General features: G+C 45.8%; 2 protein-coding genes across 2 annotated transcripts in view; one reads left to right on the plus strand and one right to left on the minus strand.

The window, feature by feature from the left end:
* Nucleotides 1–1,902, minus strand: part of LOC106544840 (uncharacterized) — a 45,616-nt gene extending 43,714 nt beyond the window's left edge. Inside the window, 2 exon segments of the mRNA XM_087708001.1 lie at nt 243–348; nt 1,398–1,902. Of these exon segments, the coding sequence (XP_087564127.1) occupies nt 243–348; nt 1,398–1,691 (400 nt within the window). The 5' untranslated portion in view covers nt 1,692–1,902.
* Nucleotides 1,903–8,730: 6,828 nt separating this feature from the next.
* Nucleotides 8,731–22,900, plus strand: LOC106543636 (uncharacterized). The gene is made up of 5 exons (XM_087708002.1): nt 8,731–8,992; nt 11,458–11,539; nt 11,941–12,023; nt 16,532–16,670; nt 21,321–22,900. Exons 1-5 carry the CDS (start codon nt 8,840–8,842, stop codon nt 22,520–22,522), a joined length of 1,659 nt encoding a protein of 552 aa, XP_087564128.1. The 5' UTR covers nt 8,731–8,839; the 3' UTR covers nt 22,523–22,900.
* Nucleotides 22,901–23,441: the final 541 nt, after the last annotated feature.

A 23,441-nucleotide genomic window follows, 5' to 3' on the forward strand; every position in this document is an offset into this window, starting at 1 on the left:
ACAAACAAACAAATAAATAAATAAATAAATAAGCCACTCCCACAAAGCAGGCCACACCTACAGAAGAGGTTCTAACATTTTTTGAAACCCATCACTGCCATTGAGCCATGAGTGACAGGGCTGAGTCTCATGTATAAAATGTTGGAGGTGTTAAGCACCCCGGTTTATGTTAATAACACTGGAGACTGGAGTCTTTCCCGCTTCATTAAAACCCTATTTAAATATGTGATATAGTTCCTTACTTAATGAAGCAGTGGTTCCTTTTACTTCCTGCAAGAACTTCAGCCTATCATCCTTTGAATCTTCATATGCTCCACAAAACTCTGGGTCAGTAAATCCATCATTTTCCTTAAAAAAAAAGAAAGTTGTGAATAAAAAATTAGCAAATTAATGATATGGAGTCGCTGCTTCTGAGATTGGCAGCCATTTAAATTTGATAGACAGACAGATAAATTATAGAGATGAGAGGCAGATGTATAGGATAGATGGATGATAGGTACCAGTAGATAGGTAAGATAGATAGATAATAGATGATAAATGGATAGATAATTGATAGATGATAAATGGATAGACAGATATAGATAGATAAGTAGATAGATATAGATTGATGATATAGAGATTGATAGATGATAGATAGATAGATATAGACAGATAAGTAGCTATAGATAGATGATAGATATAGACAGATAAGTAGATAGATATAGATTGATTATAGAGATTGATAGATGATAGATAGATATAGACAGAAAGATTGATACATGATAAATGATAAATGGATAGATAGATATAGATAGATAAATGATATAGAGATTGATAGATAATAGATAGATAGACAGACACACAGATGATAAGTAGATAGATAAAATAGATTGATAGACGATAGATGGCCGGGGTCATGTGATTCCTTTTTCCGACCACTTGACAAGGAAAGTCCATGGGAAGACAGGATTCACTTAACAACCGTTACTGATTTAACAACTGCAGTGATTCAATTAACAAATGTGACAAGAAAAGTTGTAAAATGGGGTAAAACTCAGTTAACAAATTTCTCACTTAGCAACATAGGTTTTGGGCTCAATTGTGGTCATTAAGTTGAGGACTACCTGTACGAGCCGAGGTGGCGCAGTGGTTAAATGCAGCACTGCAGGCTACTTCAGCTGACTGCAGTTCTGTTGTTCAAATCTCACCGGCTCAGGGTTGACTCAGCCTTCCATCCTTCCGAGGTGGGTAAAATGAGGACCCGGATTGTTGGGGGCAATATGCTGACTCTGTAAACGGCTTAGAGAGGGCTGAAAGCCCTATGAAGCGGTATATAAGTCTAACTGCTATTGCTATTGCTATTGTACGGGATGCCTAGATTGAAATGTTTCCCTGATCTCCCGGCCAAGTTCACTCACCCAACTCTGCAGCTGTGATGGAAAGCCTACTAGGGATGGCTCTGGGATCTCCACGTCTTGGATTGGCTTCTTGGTGCATTGATCCAGGTTCTGTTCCTGAAGATCCAGAGCGCAGATCTGGTTGCAAAAACGTTGAAGGAAGCGCTCTTGGAAGTGTTGCTGTAGCTCTGCGCTGAGTCTACCTGGGCACTTCTGAACTCCACTTCCTGAGAATTCCCTGCTGCTTCCAACCTGAATGGTGTTGAGATGTCCTACTTGACAGTCTGCTAAGTTCTGTTGCTCCATGATGGACATTTCTTCAAGGAAGCTTCGGAGAAAACCACCAGGGATTAATTCCCACTCTGGGCAAACTACAGAATTTTTCAGAGTATACACCTATTTCCCTCAAAAAAGAGGGTGAAAATCTGGGTGCGTCTTATACACTGAATATAGCATTTTTGGCTTCCAGAAACCCTGCCCCCTTTGCAAAAATGGCTGTGCATAGCCTTCAGGAGGCTTTCAAAGTGCTTCTGGGGGCTTGGGAGGGCAAAAATGAGCAGAAAATGGACCGTTTTTTGCTCTTTTTTCCCCCCGCCCCCAGGAGGATTCTATAAGCATTCTAAAGGCTATGCATGCCCTTTTTTTTCACAAAAAAATGGGCCATTTTTTGCTCGCTCCCCCCAAGCTCCCAGGAGCATTCTACAAGCCTCCTAAAGGCTACACATGCCCTTTCCCCCCAAATTCCCATCTTATACTCCCATGCATCTTATACTCTGAAAAATACCGTAAAGGTAAAAGTTCCCCTCGCTCTTCACTTTGGCCCCCTTTGTTACTTGAAGGGCATACAGATAGTCCTCGACTTACAACAATTCATTCAGTGACCAAAGTTATGACGGCATTGGAAAAAGGGACTCGTGGCCAATTTTCACAGTTAACAACCTTTGTAGCATCTCCATGATCATGTGATCAAAATTCAGAATGTTGGCAACTGGTTCCTACTTATGACCGTTGCTGTATCCCAAGGTCCCCTTCTGAGACCTCCTGATAACCTAAGTCAATGGGGAAATCACATTCATTTAACAACCGGGTTACTCACTTATCAACTACGGTGATTCACTAAAGAATAGTGGCAAAAAAGGGTTGTAAAAAGGGGGCAAAGCTCGCTTAACAAATATCTCACGTAACAATAGAAATTTCGGGCTCGATGGCGGTCATAAGTTGAGGACTAGCTGTATGTAATGGACTCAAACCGTGGTGGCAGGGGGTGCATCCATGGTGATCTGGAGAAGGCCTTGCATGCTTGCACTCAGCATCCTTTTTACGTACAAAAGCTAACACGTGTTTATCCTTGAGAGGCACAAAATAGTCCAGTCCTGCAGAGCTCCATCAGTACTTGGAGAAGTACTGGGAGGAAAAGCTGGGGAACCTAAGTGCCCCAATCAATCAATCAATCAATCAATCAATCAATCAATCAACCAAGCCATCAACCAACCAGCCCATCAGCCAGTCAACCAACCCATTAATCAACCAACCAACCCTCCAATCAACCCACCCACCCACCAACCCATCAGCCAGTCAAACAACCCATTAATCAATCAATCAATCAATCAACCAACCAACCCATCAATCAATCAACCCACCCACCAACCTATCAATCAATCAACCCTCCAACCAACCCATCAATCAATCAACCCTCCAGCCAACCCATTAATCAATCAACCCATTAACCAACCAATCAACCAACCAACCAACCCATCAATCAATCAATCAATCAATCAATCAATCAATCAATAACCCTCCAACCAACCCATCAATCAATCAACCCTCCAGCCAACCCATTAATCAATCAACCCATTAACCAACCAATCAACCAACCAACCAACCAACCAACCCATCAATCAATCAATCAATCAATCAATCAATCAATCAATCAATCAATCAATCAATCAATCAATCAATCAATCAATAACCCTCCAACCAACCCATCAATCAATCAACCCACCCACCCACCCACCAAATTATCAACCCACCCACCAAACTATCTACCAACCAACCTACCTACCATCAACCAACCCACCCACCCACCCACCAACCAACCAACCAAAACAGAGCTGGAAGGGACCTTGGAGGTCTTCTAATCCAACCCCCGGAGGCGGTGGCTGGAGTAGCTCCGAAGGCGGAGAATCATTCCAGGGTGGCTCCCTGTGCTTCTCCCGGGGATCCCTGAGTCGATCTCCGCCCAGATCTCACGTCCGCCGGGTCCCCGGAGAAGCACTAAGGCGACGGCAGCAACCGGAGCGGCCGTCCCAACACGAAAGACGCCCTGATTGCGGGAGGAGCTTCTTTCCTCCCGCTCTAGGAATTCCTTCTCCATACTTTTAACTCTTTCCAGGTCTGCAGCGGCCTGGGGAAGGGGGGGGGGGAGTCCCCTCGGCGGAATGCTGAGCCCGAGGGAAGTTCCTCCTGGCGCCTCCACTCCCGCCGCTGCTCATGGGACGCCCGAAGGAGGAGAGCGCGAGGGAATCCTCCGGGAGGAGTCGCCCTTGCAAAAGAAAGAAAGCGGGATCCGCTTAACGACTGAGGGAGGGCTGGGGGTTATGGCGAAGAAGGCAGAGGCTGCCGGTCACGCCATTGCATGATGATGATGATGAGGAGGAGGAGGAGGTGGAAGAGCCATCAAGACTTTTTTGACCCTACATATCTGTGATGCTTCTTCATGGCTGGGAGCTTCCTTTTGGGGGGAGAGGGGAGGCGGGAGAGCCATTGCAAGAGGGAGAAGCGATGCCTGGGAAGGGGGTGGGAGTAGAAATGGGGGAGAGAGATTCTTACAACTGGGTCACAACAAATGGATCATGGCTAGTCTAGTGAAGAGAAGGACTAGGAGAGACATGATAGCAGGGTTCTGATATCTCAGGGGCTGCCCCAAATAAGAGGGAGTCAAGCTATTCTCCAAAGCACCCGAGGGCAGAACAAGAAGCAATGGATGGAAACTAATCAGGGAGAGAAGCAACCTAGAACTAGGGAGCAATTTCCTGACAGAACAATTAACCAGTGGAACAACTTGCCTCCAGAAGTTGGGAATGCCCCAACACTTGAAGTTTTAAAGAAGAGATTGGACAATCGTTGATCTGAAATGTCGCAGTGCCTGCCTGAGCAGGAGATTGGACAAGAAGACCTCTAATGTCCCATCCACCTGTTTATTCTATTCTGTCCTATCCCCCATCCCTATTCTATTCCATTCTAGAGAAGGATTAGGGTGACATGATAGCAGTGTTCCAATATTTGAGGGGCTGTCACAGAGAAGAGGGGGACAGCCTATTTTCCAAAGGCCAGACAAGGAACAATGGAGGGAAACTAATGAAGGAGGGAAGCAACTTAGAACTAAGGAGAAATTACCTGACAATTAGAACCGTTAATCAGTGGAACAACTTGCCTCCACAAGTTGCAGGTGCCTCCTCACTTGGAAACTTGGAAAAGAAGAGATTGGAGAGCCATTTGTCTGAAATGGCATAAGGCAGGGGTGTGAAACTCACTGCCCGTGGGCTGGATGTGTCATGTGCTGGCCATGCATCCCCTTCCCGTTTTAGCGAAGGGGAAAAAACATCCCGATATGTCATGTGATGACCTGTGTTTGACACCCCTGGTATAGGGTCTCCAGCTTAAGCAGGTGGTTGCACTAGAAGACATCCAAGGTCCCTCCCAACTCAGTTATTCTGTAATTCACTTTAAGTGTTGCTGCCGATTTGCGTGCTGATGCTTAGGAGTGGTAGATTTCAATGAACAAGAACTCCAAGCGAGATTCCAGGACAGCAATAAACTTTTAAGGTCATTTATTGCCTCATGGTGCCAGGGTGGGTGGGTGTCCTTCCTCCCATCTATCGCAACTCCCTTAAGTGTGGAGAATGATCTCCAGAATTGGACTCACAAGGAAATCAAGGGGTAAATCTTATAGACTCCCCCCCCCCCCAACTCCACATCCCCTTTGAAAGATTAACAGGGAAGGAAATTAAAGTTTGTATTTACATTCCTTGGGGAGGCAGAGAATACAAGGAAGTCAATAGACACGCCCGGAGGGAATTCACATTGAGAGGTTTTGAATAGCACTTGGGGCTGTGAACTGCATGCCAATTGTTAATTTATCACAGTCAAGGCAGGGATGTTACACATTTCAGGGAGCAGAATTCCAGGGAGTAGCAGCAGGCCGTGCCAGAGGCCACTAATAAACTAATTATGGTTTTCAGAGTGGATAACAGTTATTAGGGAAGCACCAGATTTACAGGGGAAAAAAGTTTCTGAGGAAGAGATGTGCTTTACTAGGAAGAAAAAAAAGGGGTGGTGGTGGAAAAAAGGAGCAGGATCCCTGGTCAGCAATGTGTTCTGCGGACTATTCTTAGATAAAATATCGTTACTTTTGGCTTAACTCAAGCATTGTCTGCAGAGATAGCAAACTTTCACCTATTCCCAATATTTTTCCTTTCCGTGATGAGAGGATAAATTTGAGTTATTATATATTGAAGTGTCTGTTTGTCTGTCTATCCTCTCTCTCTCTCTCTCCTACCTATCATCTGCCTGCCTATTATTTATCATCTATCATCTCTCTCTCTCTTCTCTCTCTCTCCATCTCTCTATCATCTCTCTCTCCATCTCTCTATCATATCTCACTCCATCTCTCTATTATCTCTCTATCATCTCTCTCTCTCTCTCTACCTATCATCTGCCTGCCTGCCTATTATTTATCATCTCTCATCTCTCTCTCTCATCTCTCATTTCTCTCTCTTCTCTCTTTCTTCATCTTTCTCATCTCTTTCCATCTTTATTATCTCTCTCTCTATCATCTCTATCATCTCTCTCTCTCTCGTCTGTCTGTCTGTCTATCTATCTATCTATCTATCTATCTATCTATCTATCTATCTATCTATCTATCTATCCTTATCTATATCTATTCATCCTTTTCTATCTATCCTTTTATCTTTCTATCATCTTGCCATCCACCCTTCCATAGAAGAGAATATTTGTAGTTCAGGATTGAACTGTGGAGTCCCTTTTGCGTGCTCCTCCCCCTCCCTCCTTCCCTTGATGTGACATGGAGAAAATCTATGTGGGCTGCTAAGAATCCACAACAACTTGATGGCTTCTAACCAACCAATCAATCAAAGCATTTGAAATAGGCGACTTGCTTAAAGATCTTTTCCTTCTTACTTTGGTTTGCTTGGTTTCAAGTCTAGAAACTTACTCTCCAAAGCACCGGAGGGCAGGATAAGAAGCAATGGCTAGAAGCTCGTTAAAGAGAGATCCAATCGGGAAGTAAGGAGAAATTTCCTGGGCAGTGAGAACACTTGATCAATGAAACAGCTTGATTCCCGGAGTTGTGGGTTCTCCATCACTTGATAGCCATTTGTTCCTGATGCAATAAGGCCTCCTGTTCTGGGCAGGGGTTGGACTAGAAGACCTCTGAGGTCCCTTCCAGCCCTATGCTCTTCTGATTCTAGATATATTTTTGCTCAGAATATTCAAATCCTTCAGGAAACAGCCACCAGGTGGCGCCTTGTGCACCTAGCGGCTTCCAGCCTCAAAAAAGAACATGATTGGATCAGTTATGGCAACTCTTTAGCTCCTTGCCCAGAATCTTGCCACTCTAGGAAATAACACAACCTCTTTCTTTAACCCTTACATAGACGGTAGAAGAGTCTAGAGATAAATTGCTTCTCATAAAGAGCAAAAGTATGGCTGCTACCAATAACAATAACAACAGAGGCAGCACGCTGCAACACTGCTTATCCAGAAGGGGGGGGTTAGAGTGATGGGCATATATGTATGCAGACCCTCCTAAAGCAGGAGACAGTGGCATCACATTATTCTCTCCTTGCTTGCAAGAGAGATCTCATGCCTGCAGTCCTGGGAAAACCAGGGCTAATCTGGGAAAGCTTGTCCCCTTCCTGTCTTGGGGGATTCTGGAGAGTAAGTTTGAGCTGCAAGAGAGACATTTCCCTGCTGGAAAACCTGCCAGAGGTGAGCATGAAAGCCTTAGGAGGGGGAATCTGGGTGATTTTGGAGAGTTGGAAAATACTTCTGTGGCATCCTACCCTAAGGTGATGGAATCTAGATCCTGTTTGCCTCCAGCCCCTAAACAAAGATGATTAGGAGACTAGAAGCTAAAACATACAAAGAACAGTTGCTGGAATTGGGTAGGTCTAGTCTAGTGAAAAGAAGGATTAAGGATAACATGATAGCAGTATTACAGTATTTGAGGGGCTACCACAATACAATACAATAATACAATACAATAGCAGAGTTGGAAGGGGCCCTGGAGGTCTTCTAGTCCAACCCCCTGCCTAGGCAGGAAATCCTATGCCATTTCAGACAAATGGTTATCCAACCTTAAAAAGTGTTGCAGCATTCACAACTTCTGGAGGCAAGCTGTTCCACTGATTGAAATTTCTCCTTAGTTCTAGGTTGCTTCTCTCCTTGATTAGTTTCCATCCATTGCTTCTTGTTCTGCCCTCAGGTGCCTTGGAGAATAGCTCGACTCCCTCTTCTTTGTGGCAACCCCTGAGATATTGGAACTCTGCTATCATGTCTCCCCTAGTCCTTCTTTTCATTAAACTAGACATACCCAGTTCCTGCAACCGTTCTTCATATGTTTTAGCCTCCAGCCCCCTAATCATCTTTGTTGCTCTTCTAGAAGAACAAAGAAAAGGGGGTCAGCCTATTTTCCAAAGCACCTGAGGGCAGAACAAGAAGCAATGGGTGGAAACTAATCAAGGAGAGAAGCAACCTAGAACTAAGGAGAAATTTCCTGACCGTTAGAACAATTAATCAGTGGAACAACTTACCTCCAGAAGTTGTGAATGCTCCAACATGGGAAGTTTTAAAGAAGAGATTGGACAATTGTTTGTCTGAAAAGGTGTAGTTGTTCCCGCCTGAGCAGGGGGCTGGACTAGAAGACCTCCAAGGTCCCTTCCAATTCTGTTATTCTGTATTCTGGCCACCTATCTGGCCAAACCTTGCAGCTATGTTTGGGAAACCTGGATAGAGGTAGGGTGAGGTCTGTCTTGGCAGAAGGAGGTAAATAAAATGTCATTTTATTAGAGACGGAATGTGATGGTAATACTTCCAGTTTTTCTCCAGATCTGGTTCTTTCAGGCAAAGCTGCTTCGGAGGTCCGAGAGCTCTCAGAAATGGTTTCCACTGTGCAATAACTCAGAGAGGAGATGGATGCAAAAGGCCAAGGAGGCACGGGAGCAGGGAAATGCCTTCCCGCAGCTCAGGTTGAGACCCACATGGAAGCAGGTGAAAGAACTGGGCAGGAGGATCCGGAAGAAGACACATCCGCTTCAACTGAACTGCGCCAGCTTTTCAGGGGATTCTTCTACCAGGAGGCCAAGGGCCCCCGAGACGGCTGCAGCCGACTCCACCAGCTTTGCCAGCAATGGCTGAAGCCAGAACAGAACACGAAAGCTAAGATGCTGGATTTGGTGGTCCTGGAGCAGTTCCTGGCTGTCCTGCCCCCAGAGATGGAGAGGTGGATCAGGGAATGTGGAGCAGAGACCTGTTCCCAGGCGGTGGCCTTGGCAGAAGGCTTTCTTCTGAGCCAGGTGGAAGACAAACCTGAGCAGGTGAGAATATTTAAATCCGGTAACCGAGAATATTTGTACCTTGGGGTTGAAATGAGGGGTCCTTGGTGCTGTTGTGGCCCGCCAGCAGCCAGCAAGGAGGTTGGGGAGGAACATGGGCTAATCCTGGGGGGGCTGAGGAAAGCTCAGACGAGGGTGTTGCGTTGGAGGCAGAGAGGGAGTTAGACAGCAGTGAGGCAGAAGAACAGCTGGAGCCTGTTCCCAGTCTGCCAGAAGACAAGAACAAGAAATCAAGGTTGACTTGGAAGTAAAGCCACACCTTGGAGGTGATTGGCCCCTCCCATAGGAAACAAAAGAGGAGAGAACGGGGAGGGGGCTTTTGCAGGAAACAATTCGTTTATTTGGCCGGTTCAAGAGTGGAAAGTTCTGTGTGTGACTTTAAGAGACTCTGTGCCAAATCTGCCTTGCCCTGCGTTTGGAAACTAGTTATCTGGCAGCTCTCCAAACGAGATAAGGTGCATGTGGAGAAACATTCCTCTGAAAGACTGTTTACCAAACCTTGCTGACTGTGAATGAAAGTGAATGTGACTGTGAATTTTAGTCGTGTAAATAAAAGGAGTTTTGCAGGGACCAAGACTTTGCTTCTTGCTTTCTAAGGAAGCCTGGGTCAGAACAGGTGTTCTATTCAAAGTTGCAATAACACTGAAAGAAGTGACTTGGGACCCCTTTTCACACTTACGACTGGCTGTTGCACCCTCCCCATAATTGCGTAATCAAAATTCGGATGCTTGGCAACCGGCATGTATTTATGACAGTTGCAGTGTGCCGGGGTCAAGTCGATCCCCTTTTGTGACCTTCTGTCAAGCAAAGTCAATGGGGAAGCTAGATTCACTTAACAGCCGTGTTGCTAATTGAACAACTGCAGGGATTCACTTAATAACTGATAAGCAAGGTCATAAAACGGGGCAAAACTTAGATAACAACTCTCTGGCTTTGCAATGGAAATTCTGCGCTTAATTGCAGGGGTGGGCTTCAAAAACTTTAGCAAGGGGTTCTCTGCCAGGTTGCTGGGTGGGTGGCCATGGTGGGCGTGGCCTAGTCAACCTCCTGCACCATGGTGAGGGGAGGGGGGGTGTTTTTGCCCTCCCCGGGCTCTGGTGGCTTTCCTCGTGTCTCCGGGAGGGTGAAAACAGCCTCCCCAGGCTCTGGAGGACCTCTGAACCTTCAGTAGGCCCATTTTTCACTCTCCCTGAGCCTCTGTACACACCCTGCACTTATCTGCATTCAAAACGGGCCGTGTGGGGACTCCTGGGAGGGGTGGGGTGGGTGGGGCCAGCCAGGAGTGGGATTTGGGGGTATTCCGAACTGCACAGAATCTTAGTGAGAGGTTTTAAGTTGAGAATTACCTATATGGATTTCTTAACTGTTTCTATGTCAGAACTTAACTCTTTTTTTTTAGTTCCTCACATGACCAGACCTTACTATCTTTTCCCAGAAGAGATGGGAATTGAAAACTTATTCTACCTCAATTCAACAGAATAACGGAGTTGAAAGGGACCTTGGAGGTCTTCTAGTCCACCCCCCTGCTTAGGCAGAAAACCCTATACTTATTTCTGACAAGTGGCAGCCCAGGCTCCTCCTCCTCCTCCTCCTCCTCCTCCTCCTCCTCCTCCTCCTCCTCCTCCTCCTCCTCTTCTTCTTCTTTATTAAAGATTTTTAATAGATTTTACAATTGTATACCCTTCCCCTTCCCTCCCTCCCCCCCAACCCCAAATCCCCTCCCCCCCAACTTCCCAGAGCAAAATACAGGGTATAAACATTTAACAATCCATACACTAAAATAAACTAACTAACTTTAGCATCGTACCTTCACTTATACTTTAACTCCCCTACAGGCCAGGCTCTTCTTAAACAGCCTTTTAAAAAAAGCCACTTAAAAATGATGGAGCACTGACACCTTCTGGAGGCAAGTCATTCCACTGATTAATTGTTCTGTCAGGAAATGTGATTAATTTCTGTCTGTTGCTTCTTGTTCTGCCTTCAGGTGCTTTGGAGAATAGAATCTTCTTTGTGTCAGCCCCTCAAATACTGGAACGCTACTATCATGTCACCCCTAGACTAGCCAGACCGATTTCCTGGAACCGTTCTTCGTGTGGGCCCTAATCCTCTTTGTTGCACTCTGCGCTCTTTCTAGATTATGGGATTTTCTAGATTACAGGATGGATTTTTGTAGTAGAAGACAAGAATGTGTTTGTTCCTATGTGCTACATCCTAATTCAGTGATGGCTAACCTTTTTTGGACTAAGTGCCGAAAGCACATGTGCCCTCCTCAACCCGCAAAATGCAACGCACACACACTTCAACTCGCATGCCCCGCGCATGCGCGACAGAGAACCAATGACCAATTGGCTAGTGGGAGGTGTGCGCGCTCATGCCTAGCGCCATCACGGTCCAAATTTGTTCATATGTGCTATAGGCTAATCCTTCTCTTTGATATTTCCATGCAGGAAACACCTGTTGAGGTAGATGGAGAGCATCCAAAGCCAAGGAAGGTTTCCTGGGAGGCTCAACTTCCAGATATCTTATTAGGTAAGACATGATATCTTTTTCCCCAGAGAAATCTCAGCTCTCATCTTCAGGAACTGCTTTTGCAGTATGAATCTGACTCTGGACGAGTTGCTGTATCTCCCCAGCAATATTTTTTTAAAACAATTTTTTTTTATTTCTACTAAACAAACAACACACACAAAAAATAACCATCTCACATTACATCTTGTAGAAAGTGTGTCAATTGGTTACAATTAGCTTTCGTGCATCTCTTCCAGAGTCATTACTTACATTCATATCGAATATCAAAGTTCTTGATGAGTCTTACTTTCAACATATCATAGTTCTCATTTAACTGAAACTGTTTTAATGTCCTTTTGCCTAGAATAATCCATAGCAATGTTTTTGAATGTCTCCTTGTATCTCCTTTGCCTCCCCCACAGGAGAAAATATGTCATCATTTGTACCTCTTGAAGCATCTTCTTTTGACAGTGGAGCAGAGACAGCAGCTGTGCCCCCAGTTGAGGTAGGGAAATATCAAGAAACGATATGTGCCGAGATGATTTGCGGGGGTAGGGTTTATAAAAACAGGGTATAATAATCTGCAGTGACGTGCGGTCAGCTTTAGCCCTGGTGAGGCAGCTTTTTAGACTTGTGGACTTCAACTCCCAGAATTCCACAGCCAGGCATGCTCAGTTCCGATTTAAAGCGACAGCATTTCCCCCCCTTGCAAAATAAGTTTTCCCATTCTTTTTCTTCTCCTTCCTCCCTCTCTCCCTCCCTTCCCCCTCTCTCAAGCAGACACACGCACACAGAGAACTTCGATTTCTCTCTCATTCACTCACTCTCAAACACAAACACAGAAGTTGGATTGGATATATTTTCCAAAGGCTTGAAAGCAGCTCCTCTGCCATACCCCCCCTTCCTCTGCTACCTTCCGATCAAAATTTTTGAATTCCTCCCCCTTCCCCACACGCACCTTTTCCAGCTGTTTCAGAGACGATTTCAACTCTGCTTCTCCCTGCCCTGCCCTGCCCTCCCCTCTTGAAAAGCCAGAGCTCTGTCAGACTGAGCTAGTTGCTCCCAGAGAACTCTAAAAAGCCTCTAAAAATGCCCTCTACAGGAGGCGAGAGAATACATGCCTCATTTGCATAAGGAATTCTTTGCTTGTTAACCCTTGCTTAACTCTTAAAAGGCGAAAAATTCCTTATGCAAAAGAGGCCCCTAGTTCTCTGGCCTCCTCCTAGTTAATACTGAGAGCAGACACCAAGCCACTGTGACTTGAAATCTGGTAGCAACTACCCTGGCTTTAATTATTTTAAGAAAATTATTTAAAATCCTTTCCTTTCCCTGAGGAGACTGGTGAGGCCCCGCCTCCCTTGCCTCTAGTGATTGCACGTCCCTGATAATCTGTCAGTTTGTTGCAGAAAATTAAAATCCAGAAAGCACATATGGGTAACTGATTCAGCAGGATTCATTAACTTCTCTTTATATACATAGCAACACATGAAGCAGTGGTGGGATTCAGCCGGTTCGCACCTATTCGGGATAACCGGTTGTTAACTTTCTAAGCAGTTCGGAGAACCAGTTGTTGGAAGAAATCTTTTGTTTTTTCCCACTTTACAGGGCTAATCCTGTAAGGAAGGCAGGAAGGAAACATTCTGGTGTTGTTTCTAGCCTAATTTTTATTGCCCTGTTACAGAAACTGCCTCTCCAGTTAACCCTTACTACCATTGTAACAACTAAGGCGAAGTGCCAATCAACCTGAGTGACATTGACTTGGCCATGCCCACATGATCACATGACCACCAAGCCCCGCCTACCTAGCTGGTCATTAGGGCAGAGAACTGGTTGGTAAATTATTTGAATCCCACCACTGACATGAAGTAATATATACAATACCAAGAGTGGATTCTCCAACGTGGTAGTAGTTACAGGCAAAACACACATCCAGAAGAGAGATTGGCTTCAGTTCAGAGTTCAGAGCTTAATACAGCTAAGCCATGCTCAGACTTCTTACTTAAGTTTCTTTTTCCAAATAAGCCTCATTGGCTGACTTTGTTACCATGCCTCTGCCAGTTCATGAATATTTTGACATAATCCCATTTCAGGAATTGTTCTTAAGTATGACTCAGTGGGACCTCCTCAGCTTGACCATGGACATTATGGAATAGAGGTAACCAAGATAGGCCTCTCTCTATATCCTGATAGCATCGCATTCGTGTCAGAAGCACCGAGGCAACTGTCTTGGTTGAAAGTATTAGCCAGTGACATCAACGTTGCCCAAGGGACGCCCAGTTGGGGGCTACTTTCAGGTACCCTGGCTGGAGCTGGATCAAAGGACAGGAGCTCAACCCTGTCCCTAGGCAGCACTTGGGTTTCAAATGCAGGCTTGCTAACCTCTGGATCCCGCCTTCACGAGCACCACTCAACAACCTACTCATGAGGAGAAACCCCTTTTTATTTAGAAAGGCAGGGATACATTCACAGAGAAACCTCCAGGCCATACATCCTTAGGTGATTCACAAGCTGTCTCTGGGTTCCTCACAGGGAGCCTCAATTAGCATTTCAATCCCGACACAAACAGTCCTGGCCAACCTTGGTAGTGGCAAGGAAATCCTGGCAAGGAATCCGCTGGAGGGAACTCTTCTGTCTCTGACAACCATGCCTCTCATACCCCTCCTCCTTATATCCCAGACAGGGAGGGGCTTGTTGTTGTTGCCTTCTTTTCCTGGATAGCTGGCTCTCCTCTCTGCACTTCTCTGCGCATACATGCATTTGGGACAGACCCCAGATGTCCCCCCCCCATTCAGCTCAGGCCCCGAAAACAGCTGTCTCTCTACCTGAGTGATTAATTGGGCCCTACTCTGCATCTGGCTCTGAGACCTCCTGCTCCACAGAGCCTTACACAGGCCCTGATGTTTACTAACCTGTTCTGACCCCCCATTGTCCTACACCAAAGCACGCTGAGACAAAGATACTGCAAGGATTTATTAACAGACAGACAGGACCTTGGCAGCAAGCCAGCACAGACAAGACGTTGGCAGCAGTCCTGAACAGACTAACCTTGGCAGCAATCCAGCCTGCCAAGCTAGCCACGAAAGTTCTCCAACTTTAGTGAATATGTTGACTCCTGCGAAGGAGCGTGTGCACAATCATTCCTTTTATAGTCTTGAGAGGAGCCTAATTACCACCAGCTGAGTGCAGTTATCTCTTGTAACTGCATAACTGTTCCTTCTGCCTATTAGCTCTCCGTTGCCGGGCATCCAGGACCAACTCCCTTGTCTCCTCCCCACTGCTCCAATGCATGACCGCCAGATCACTCTCCCTTGTTTCCTCCCCACTGGTCCAAGGCTCAGGCACCTCATGGTGGCCAACCAGCCTCTCTGCACCCTGCTCGGAGTCGGAACCCTGTCCAGGGTCCTCCACATCCTCCAGAACCGACTCATAGGGCCCCTCGCTGTCGGAGTCTGGTGGCAGCTCCAATGGCTCCTGCTGGGCCACAACACTAACCTAACCCTAACCCAGGCACCCCCCCCCCGATCTCCTCTGACTCATCTGAGTCAACCACAATACCTCCAACCCAGTGTCCTAACCATGCAAGCCACTGTACTCCTTTACACCCTGATGAAAAATGTGGTTCAGGAGAGCTCACCCTCATGTTGGCCCCAGAACACCAACATACATTTTAAGAGAAATAAAGCCTCTTTCAGATCAAGCTGCTAACTTCATGAATCTGTCTTTGCCATTTTCTTTGTTACTGTATAAAGCAGTATTTTCTCAATCTTGGGAACTTTAAGATGTGTGGACTTCAACTATGGAAGCTGCCTTACACCCAAGACTGCATCAGTTTCTTCTATGCTTTATTAGGAACAAACAGTAGCTGATTTAGGAAAAGAATAAACCCATTGCTGTTGTGGCCCAGCAGGAGCCGTTGGAGCTGCCGATGGACTCCGATAGCGAGGACCCCTATGAGTCTGCTATGGAAGATGTGGAGGACCCTGGGCAGGGTTCAGACTCAGAGCAGGGACCAGAGAGGCTGGATGGCCACCAGGAGGCGCCTGAGGCATGGAGCAGTTGGGAAGATCAAAGGGAGTTTGTCCCTGACTCCAGGCAATGGAGGGCGGAGAAACGGAGGCAGCAGTTATGGAGACAAGACTCATAAGAGATAAACAAGCCCAGGTGGCTCTGGCTTGGCCTCTCCCAAGAGAGTATATAAGAAGAGACTTTGGGAGGAGTCCTTTTGCAGGACACAACCATTCGTACCAATCTGGAGAACTCCTCGTCTGGTCTGCTTTGTGTTCCCGTGTCTTTTGGAGTCTGGGTTGCTACCAACTTCTTGCCAGTGAGTCGTGTCTGGGCTTTCAGCCAATAGGATTATAATTGCTGTGAATAAAGAGTGGCAAACAGCTAAGCCTGTGTCTGCGTTCATTATCAGACGGAGTGGGGCCAAAACACATAGCCTTTTTGTAACATTTCTTTTTCCGCAAATTGTAGACAGAAATTTGAACAAAGAAAAGTTGTATACATCTTGTATGACGTGCGTTATTATTACTGGTTCCATATTCTATTAGTGTGTGTGTGTGGGGGGCACGATGGCTCAGTGGTTATAGATGCTGAGCTTGTCAGATGAAAAGCTGACAGCCTGGGTTCAAGGCGACATGTGATGAATGAGCTCCTGTTACTTGCTCAAGCTCCTACCCACCTAGCAGTTCGAAAACATGCAAATGCGAGTAGATCAATAGGTACCACGTTGGTGGGAAGGTAACAGCGTTCTGGGTGGCTTGGCATAGAGTCATGCTGACCACATGACCATGGAAAATTTATTTGGACAATGCTGGCTCCCTCCGCTAAGAAACAGATATTAACACTTCCTCTAGAGTTGAACATGATTGGACAGGGGAAATCTTTACCTTTATCATATTAGCACATTGTATAGCCCACCTCATCTCCTTTTGTCATGATTTCTCGTTTATTCCACTGCACCCTCTACATGTGGTTTGGAGTCTGTCTGCTAATGTACGTTGATTTCAGGGTCCTGCCTTCAGTCCCATGTCCTTGAAGGAGGTGGCCATCTATTTCACCGAGGAGGAGTGGGCGCTGCTGGACTCCGCCCAAAAAGACTTGCACCACGAAGTTATGATGGAGAATTCCAGAAATGTGAACACTCTGGGTAAGGGCCCTTCTTAACTATGGATTCAAATACCCTGTTTCCCCAAAAATAAGACCTCCCTGAAAATAGCAGCCATGAGGTGACCATGCTCGCTGCCTCCTGCACCTCAAAAATAATAAGGTCTCCCCAAAAATAAGGCCAAATGCTTATTTTGGGGGTCAAAAGAAAATAACACCCTGTCTTATTTCCGGGGAAACACGGTAGCTGCCAGTTGTGTATGGAGATTCTCAATCTGGATGATGGTCATGTGTTCTGACCCCCTCCTCCATCCCGTAATGAAAGCCGAGACAAGCTTAATTAGAATGACCTTTAATAGCAAGACCAGAATCTTGGTGGCTGAAAGCCAAGCAAACAAATAACAAGTCCGACAAACCTTGGCAGCAATTCAGACAAACCTTGGCAGCAATCCAGCCTGTCAAGTTAGTTTCTCTTTAGTCAATGCATTGACTTCTGCAGAGGGGCGTGTCACAAGCAGTCTTTTTATAATCTGGAGAGGAGCCTAATGACCACCAGCTGAGCACAATTACCTCCTGTAATTGTGTAATTGTTCTTGACACCAAGTAGCTCTTCGATGGTGTGCATCCAGGAACAACTCACTGCTGGTTTCTGGATCATTCTCCCTTGTCTCCTCCCCAATGGTCCAAGGCTCAGGCGCCTCCTGGTGGCCAACCAGCCTCTCTGCGCCCTGCTCGGAGTAGGAACCATGTCCAGGGTCCTCCACATCCTTCAGGGCCGACTCATAGGGCCCCTCGCTGTCGGAGTCTGGTGGCAGCTCCAACGGCTCCTGCTGGGCCACAACAGTCATGGTTATCCCAAATGCCTTTTTCAAAAGGCAACTGAACTTTCTTGATGTTTTTCCATGAAAATATTTCACTTCTTATCCAAGAAGCTTCTTCAGTTCTGAACTGAAGAAGCTTCTGGGATGAGAAGTGAAGTGTTTTCAAGAGAAACAAAAACAGCAAGAAAATCCAGCTACCTTTTGAAAAAGGCATTTGGGATACCTGGCAGAAGCTTTTCATGCCGAAGCTTCCAATTCAATAAATAAATTCAATAAATTCAATTCAATAAATAAAATTCAGCTGGTGAGACAATCTGCACTATGGTTGGTTGCTATGGATGTGGAGGGGGAGTTTCCCTCCCCCCTGTTTGCTCTGGGATTTACCTCCGGGTGCTACTGTTTCCTATCTTGTTTGCTGTAAAATATAGATGTACAATATATTTATTTATATAAAACTAAAAATTCGTGTCAGCGTCTCTCACTTCATCTAGACAGCTCTGCACAATTCCCTGACGATATCCTTCTGTTCCATGAAGTGTTATAAATATGTCCTTTAAATAAATAATTTCCTTTTTTTAGAAATAATGATTTTTTTCTTTTGATCACACCTCTGAGATTTGATCATTTTTTAAAAAAGGAATTATATCCCAGATTGAGTCTGGATTTTATTAAAATCCATCTGGTTTAGTTACGTTTAACTCTTCATTTTGTATACTTTACTGAGATTTAAAGTCTTTTTTTGTCAAACCTTTGGCCAGAGAAAAAATATTTTTGTTCCTCTTCCTTGAGTGTTTACCTCCCACCCTGCCCTCCCCCCTGAATCCCCCTCCCAACCTTCCCCCCCCCCCCGACTTCCCAGAACCAATACAGGGTATAAATCTTTAACAAAGATATTCTAAAATAAACTTAAAGAAAGTTAGTATCATCTTTCATTTGAGCTTTAACTCCTCTTTGCTAGGCTAACTCTAAACAGCTTATATCATTCCTTGTTTCTTCAGTCATAAACTATCTGGAATTTCTTAGTCCCATATTTATTTTGAATATAGTCAATCCATCTTCTCCACTCCAGTTTATATCTCTCATCTGAATGATCCTTGAGATATGCTGATATTTTAGCCATCTCTGCTAGGTTTGTTACTTTTAATGTCCATTCTTGAATAGTAGGCAAATCTTCCTTCTTCCAGTATTGTGCCACCAATAGTCTTGCTGCCGTTATTAAATACAAAATCAAGTTAGTCTCTATAACAGTACAATCAGTAATTATACCTAACAAGAATAACTGAGGGATAAACTTTATCCTTTTTTAAAGAACATTTTGCATAATCCACCATTTTTTATCCAAAATGCCTTTACCACCATATATGGTAATATGTAGCATCAACACAATCACCCCCTTTTTTATTCTTAACTGGGGCCACCAATGGCCCCTGGGGGCATGAATGGGTCCCTATTTGGGGGTAGAAATGTACAGATTTGTTCTGCAAGCCTTCTGGCAGATCATGGAAGGTATGATGTGAAAGCTATACAAGTCATCCTCATTTTAGGACCATTCATCTAACAATGGCTCACAGTTATAAGGCCCTGGGGAAAGTGAGCTACAACCTGTAGTAGCACATAACTGGTGCACCAGCTCAGGTTCAGTTTTTATTCTTTCTATCTCAAGCAGGAAATGAGAAGGAAAATGAGAACCGCCAAGAATCCGATATGATGACATCACCAGCAATCCATTGTCAACTGAGAAAAGAGATATTTGAGGTTCAACAGAGGTCTCAAACACACCAGGAAAGCCACTCGAAGCCTGGCGAGGAGAAATCATTGAGTTCTGGATGTGCTGGAGTCCAGGAACGTTTCCTGACCAAAGGGAACTGGGAAAGGACAAAAAAGGACAACTGCTACATATATAAAAAAGTACTGAAAGGTAAATTGGATTTGCTCCCCCTGAACAGGTAATCCTTGACTTAAGAACACACTTGGGAGCTGGATTTCCATTCCTAAGTGGATCAGTTGTTAAGTGAACCATGCGGTTGTTGAGCATAAACCAGCTTCCCCCATTGATTCTGCCGAGGTGGCGCAGTGGTTAGGGTGCAGTACTGCAGGCCACTTCAGCTGACTGTTATCTGCAGTTCAGCGGTTCTAATCTCACCAGCTCAAGGTTGACTCAGCCTTCCATCCTTCCGAGGTGGGTGAAATGAGGACCCAGACTGTGGGAGCAATTTGCTGACTCTGTAAACTGCTTAGAGAGGGCTGAAAGCCCTATGAAGAGGTATATAAGTCTAACTGCTATTGCTATTGCTATTGCTATTGTTGGAAGCCAGCTGGAAGGTTGCAATTGGCAATCACATCATCCCAGCTGTTCTGACCCAACTCCCCAAACATGTCAAATCCGCAGTATTTAAATCAAGTATTCCTTTATAAGGAGTGCCAGCAGTCCTGGCCAAAAAGTTTCTCTCAATGCAGGCTAACGAATCTGTCCAGCGGGGAGATGAATAGTTGTCTGCCACATCTATTCATCTCTGCCCCCTGCCTTTTATCCCCAGGGCGAGGGTGGGACTTTGCTAATGGCAGTGGCTCTTCTGTCCCAAGCCCTGGCCTATAGCTTTCCTCTGCTCTCCTCTCCTCTGCTTTCTGTGCATCCGCGTGTGTTCTGATCCCCCCCTCGTCCTACACCAAAGCACGCCAAGCCAAAGATACTTCAAGGCTTTATTAACACAGAGACAGGACTGTGGCAGCAATCCAGCACAGTCCAGACTTTGGCAGCAATCCAGCACAGACTAACCATGGCAGCAATGCAGCCTGCCAAGCTAGCCACGAGAGTTCTCCAGCTCTAGTGAATACGTTGACTCCTGCAAAGGGGTGTGTGCACAATCTTTCCTTTTATAGTCTTGAGAGGAGCCAAATTACCACCAGCTGGGTGCAATTATCTCCTGTAACTGCGTAACTGTTCCTTATGCCTACTAACTCTCTGTTGCTGGGCATCCAGGAACAATTCCCTTGGCTCTTCCCCACTGCTCCAATGCATGATGTCAGGATCACACTCCCTTGTCTCCTCCCCACTGGTCCAAGGCTCAGGCGCCTCCTGGTGGCCAACCAGCCTCTCTGCGCCCTGCTCAGAGTCGGAACCCTGTCCAGGGTCCTCCACATCCTCCAGAGCCGACTCATTGGGCCCCTCGCTGTTGGAATTTGGTGGCAGCTGCAACGGCTCCTGCTGGGCCACAACAGTGTGTCTGGCACTGGACCCAGCTGTTCCTCCTCTTCCTCATTATCCACCTCCAGACGAGGGGGGCTGTTGACTCACCATCTGAGGGCTGATGGCTAGCTCAGGTCCCACCTCTGTTTCTCTTTCTAGCAGCTACATTCCTTCTTCCCCCTCGGAGCCCTCAGGTTGCCTTGATGCTGACCCTGACTCCCACACCTCTTCCTCCTCATCTGATTCGGCTGCTGGAGGGACCGGTGGCTGACAGACTACAACACTGGGATGCTACAACCATCTTAAATACATGCTAGCTGCCTAGTGCTGAATTTTGATCACATGACTATGGGATGATGCAACAGTCATAAGTACGAAGACCGATCATAAGCAACTTTTTTTAGTACCGTTGCAACTATGAATGGTCACTAAACAAGTGATTGTAAGTGGAGTACTACCTCCGTGGCAGGGGTCTCCAAACGTGGCAACTTTTAAGACTTGTGGACTTCAACTCCCAGAATTCCTTAGCTGTGCTGGCTGAGGAATTCTGGGAGTTAAAAGTCCACACATTTTAAAAGTCGCCAGATTTGGAGACCCTTTCCCTATGGCATTGCAGCCAGGGGCAACTGGTATGAATGCAGAAAACATGGAACCTATTTTAACCAATCTTTCCTTCCTATTTTAGGTCAGCAAATCCACACTGGAGAAAAACCATGTAAACACAGGCAACCCAGAACGGACTTGGGAGATCTTCCTTCGCTCGAAAGGTTCCACCCCCCAGGAAAAACATACCCCTGTGTGGAGTGTGGAAAGAGCTTCAGTGAAAAGCGATCCTTGACTGATCATCAAAAGAGCCACCCTGAAGAGAAACAGCACAAATGCTTGGAGTGCGACAACAGTTTCCACACCAACAGCCAACTTGCTTCTCACAAAAGGACCCACGCCAGGAAAAACACGTACACCTGTAAGCTGTGTGGAATGAGCTTCAGAATGAGGAGTTTGCTTACTTTCCACGGCAGGATTCACTCAGGGGAGAAACCGTATAAATGCATGGAGTGTGGAAAGAGTTTCAGGTGGACCAGCGATCTTACGTCTCATATTAGGATCCATACGGGGGAGAAACCCTACAAATGCCCAGAGTGCGGAAAGAGCTTCAGCAGGAGCAGTTCCCTTACCTACCACAAAAGGATCCACACAGGGGAAAAGCCCTACACATGCCCAGAATGTGGGAAGCGTTTCAGCGACTGCAGTGCTCTGTGTTCTCATAAAAGGAGCCATTCCTCAGAGAAACCCTATCAATGCACTGACTGCGGGAAGAGCTTTGGCAAGAACAGCTTTCTCATCTCACATAAAAGGCTCCACACTGGGGAGAAACCCTATCAATGCTCAGACTGCGGGAAAAGCTTCAGCCAGAGCAGCCACCTGACTTCCCACAAAAGGCTCCACACGGGAGAGAAACCCTATCAATGCACGGACTGCGGGAAGAGCTTCAGCCAGAACAGCCATCTTACTTCCCACAAAAGGCTGCACACGGGAGAGAAACCCTACAAATGTACCGTGTGCGAAAAGAGCTTCAGCAACAGCAGTTCCCTGACTTCGCATAAAAGGGGCCATACGGGGGAGAAACCTTATCAATGCACGGAGTGTGGGAAGATCTTCAGCCAGAGCAGTCACCTCACTTCCCACAAAAGGCTCCACACGGGAGAGAAACCCTATCGATGTGCAGAGTGTGGGAAGATCTTCAGGTTGAGTAGTGAGCTTACGTCCCACAAAAGGATCCACACAGGGGAGAAACCCTATAAATGCTGGGAATGCGGGAAGAGTTTCAAACAGAGCAGCCAACTTACATCTCATAAAAGGACCCATACCAGGGGGAAAAATATATAAATATATTGAATATAGCAATAGAAGAGCACTTAGACTTATATACTGCTTCACAGTCTTTTACAGCTGTCTCTAAGTGGTTTACAGAGTCAACCTATTGCCCCCAACAATCTGGATCCTCATTTTACCCACCTCGGAAGGATGGAAGGCTGAATCAACGCTGAGCCGGTGAGATTTGAACTGCCAAATTGCAGTCAGCCGGCAGTCAGCAGAAGTAGCCTGCAGTACTGCATGCTAACCACTGCGCCACCCTGGCTCTGGAATTTAGAACTGGGATACATATTGTTGGCCTCAGGGCTGTTGTATTGTGTGTTTTATTGTTGGTTTTTGAGCCAATTGGAATCGCTGTTTGCAAATTGGGTGGCTTTATAAATCATTTAAAAAAACAACAATAATAGTCGTCGACTTAAGATCACAGTTGAGCCCCAGATATCAGTTGCTAAACGAGACATTTGTTAAGTGACTTTTGTATCATTTACACTCTTTTTTTGGCTGCAGTTGTGAAGTGAATCACCACACTTGTTAAGTTAGTAACACAGTTGTTAAGTGAATCTGGCTTCCCCATTGATTTTGCTTGTCAGGCCACAAAATGAGATCAACTGACGCTGAAACACTGCAACTGTCATAAATATGATACAGTTGCTGAGTGTCTGGATTTTGATCGGGTGACCATGGAGATGCTGCAATGGTCATAAATCACTTTTTCAGTGCCCTTGTAGAACTTCGAATGGTGACTAAACAAATGAGTAAGTTGAGGGCAGCCTGTATTGTGGTGTGCTCTACTCTCTTATGTTAAAACAAATGTAATGGATCTTTCTTGATGGAAAAATTTCCTTACCGCCCACCAGTTTTTGCGCAAGTGTGGAACATGAGCATATTTCTTTTTTTCAGACATGGGTTCTAAATTTGTTTCGCAATTTAA

The sequence above is a fragment of the Thamnophis sirtalis genome, unplaced genomic scaffold (assembly GCF_051295495.1).
Source record: "Thamnophis sirtalis isolate CommonGarterSnake01/CBP01778 unplaced genomic scaffold, rThaSir2_p1.2 scaffold_3, whole genome shotgun sequence".
In the NCBI taxonomy this organism is placed as follows: Eukaryota; Metazoa; Chordata; class Lepidosauria; order Squamata; family Natricidae; genus Thamnophis; species Thamnophis sirtalis.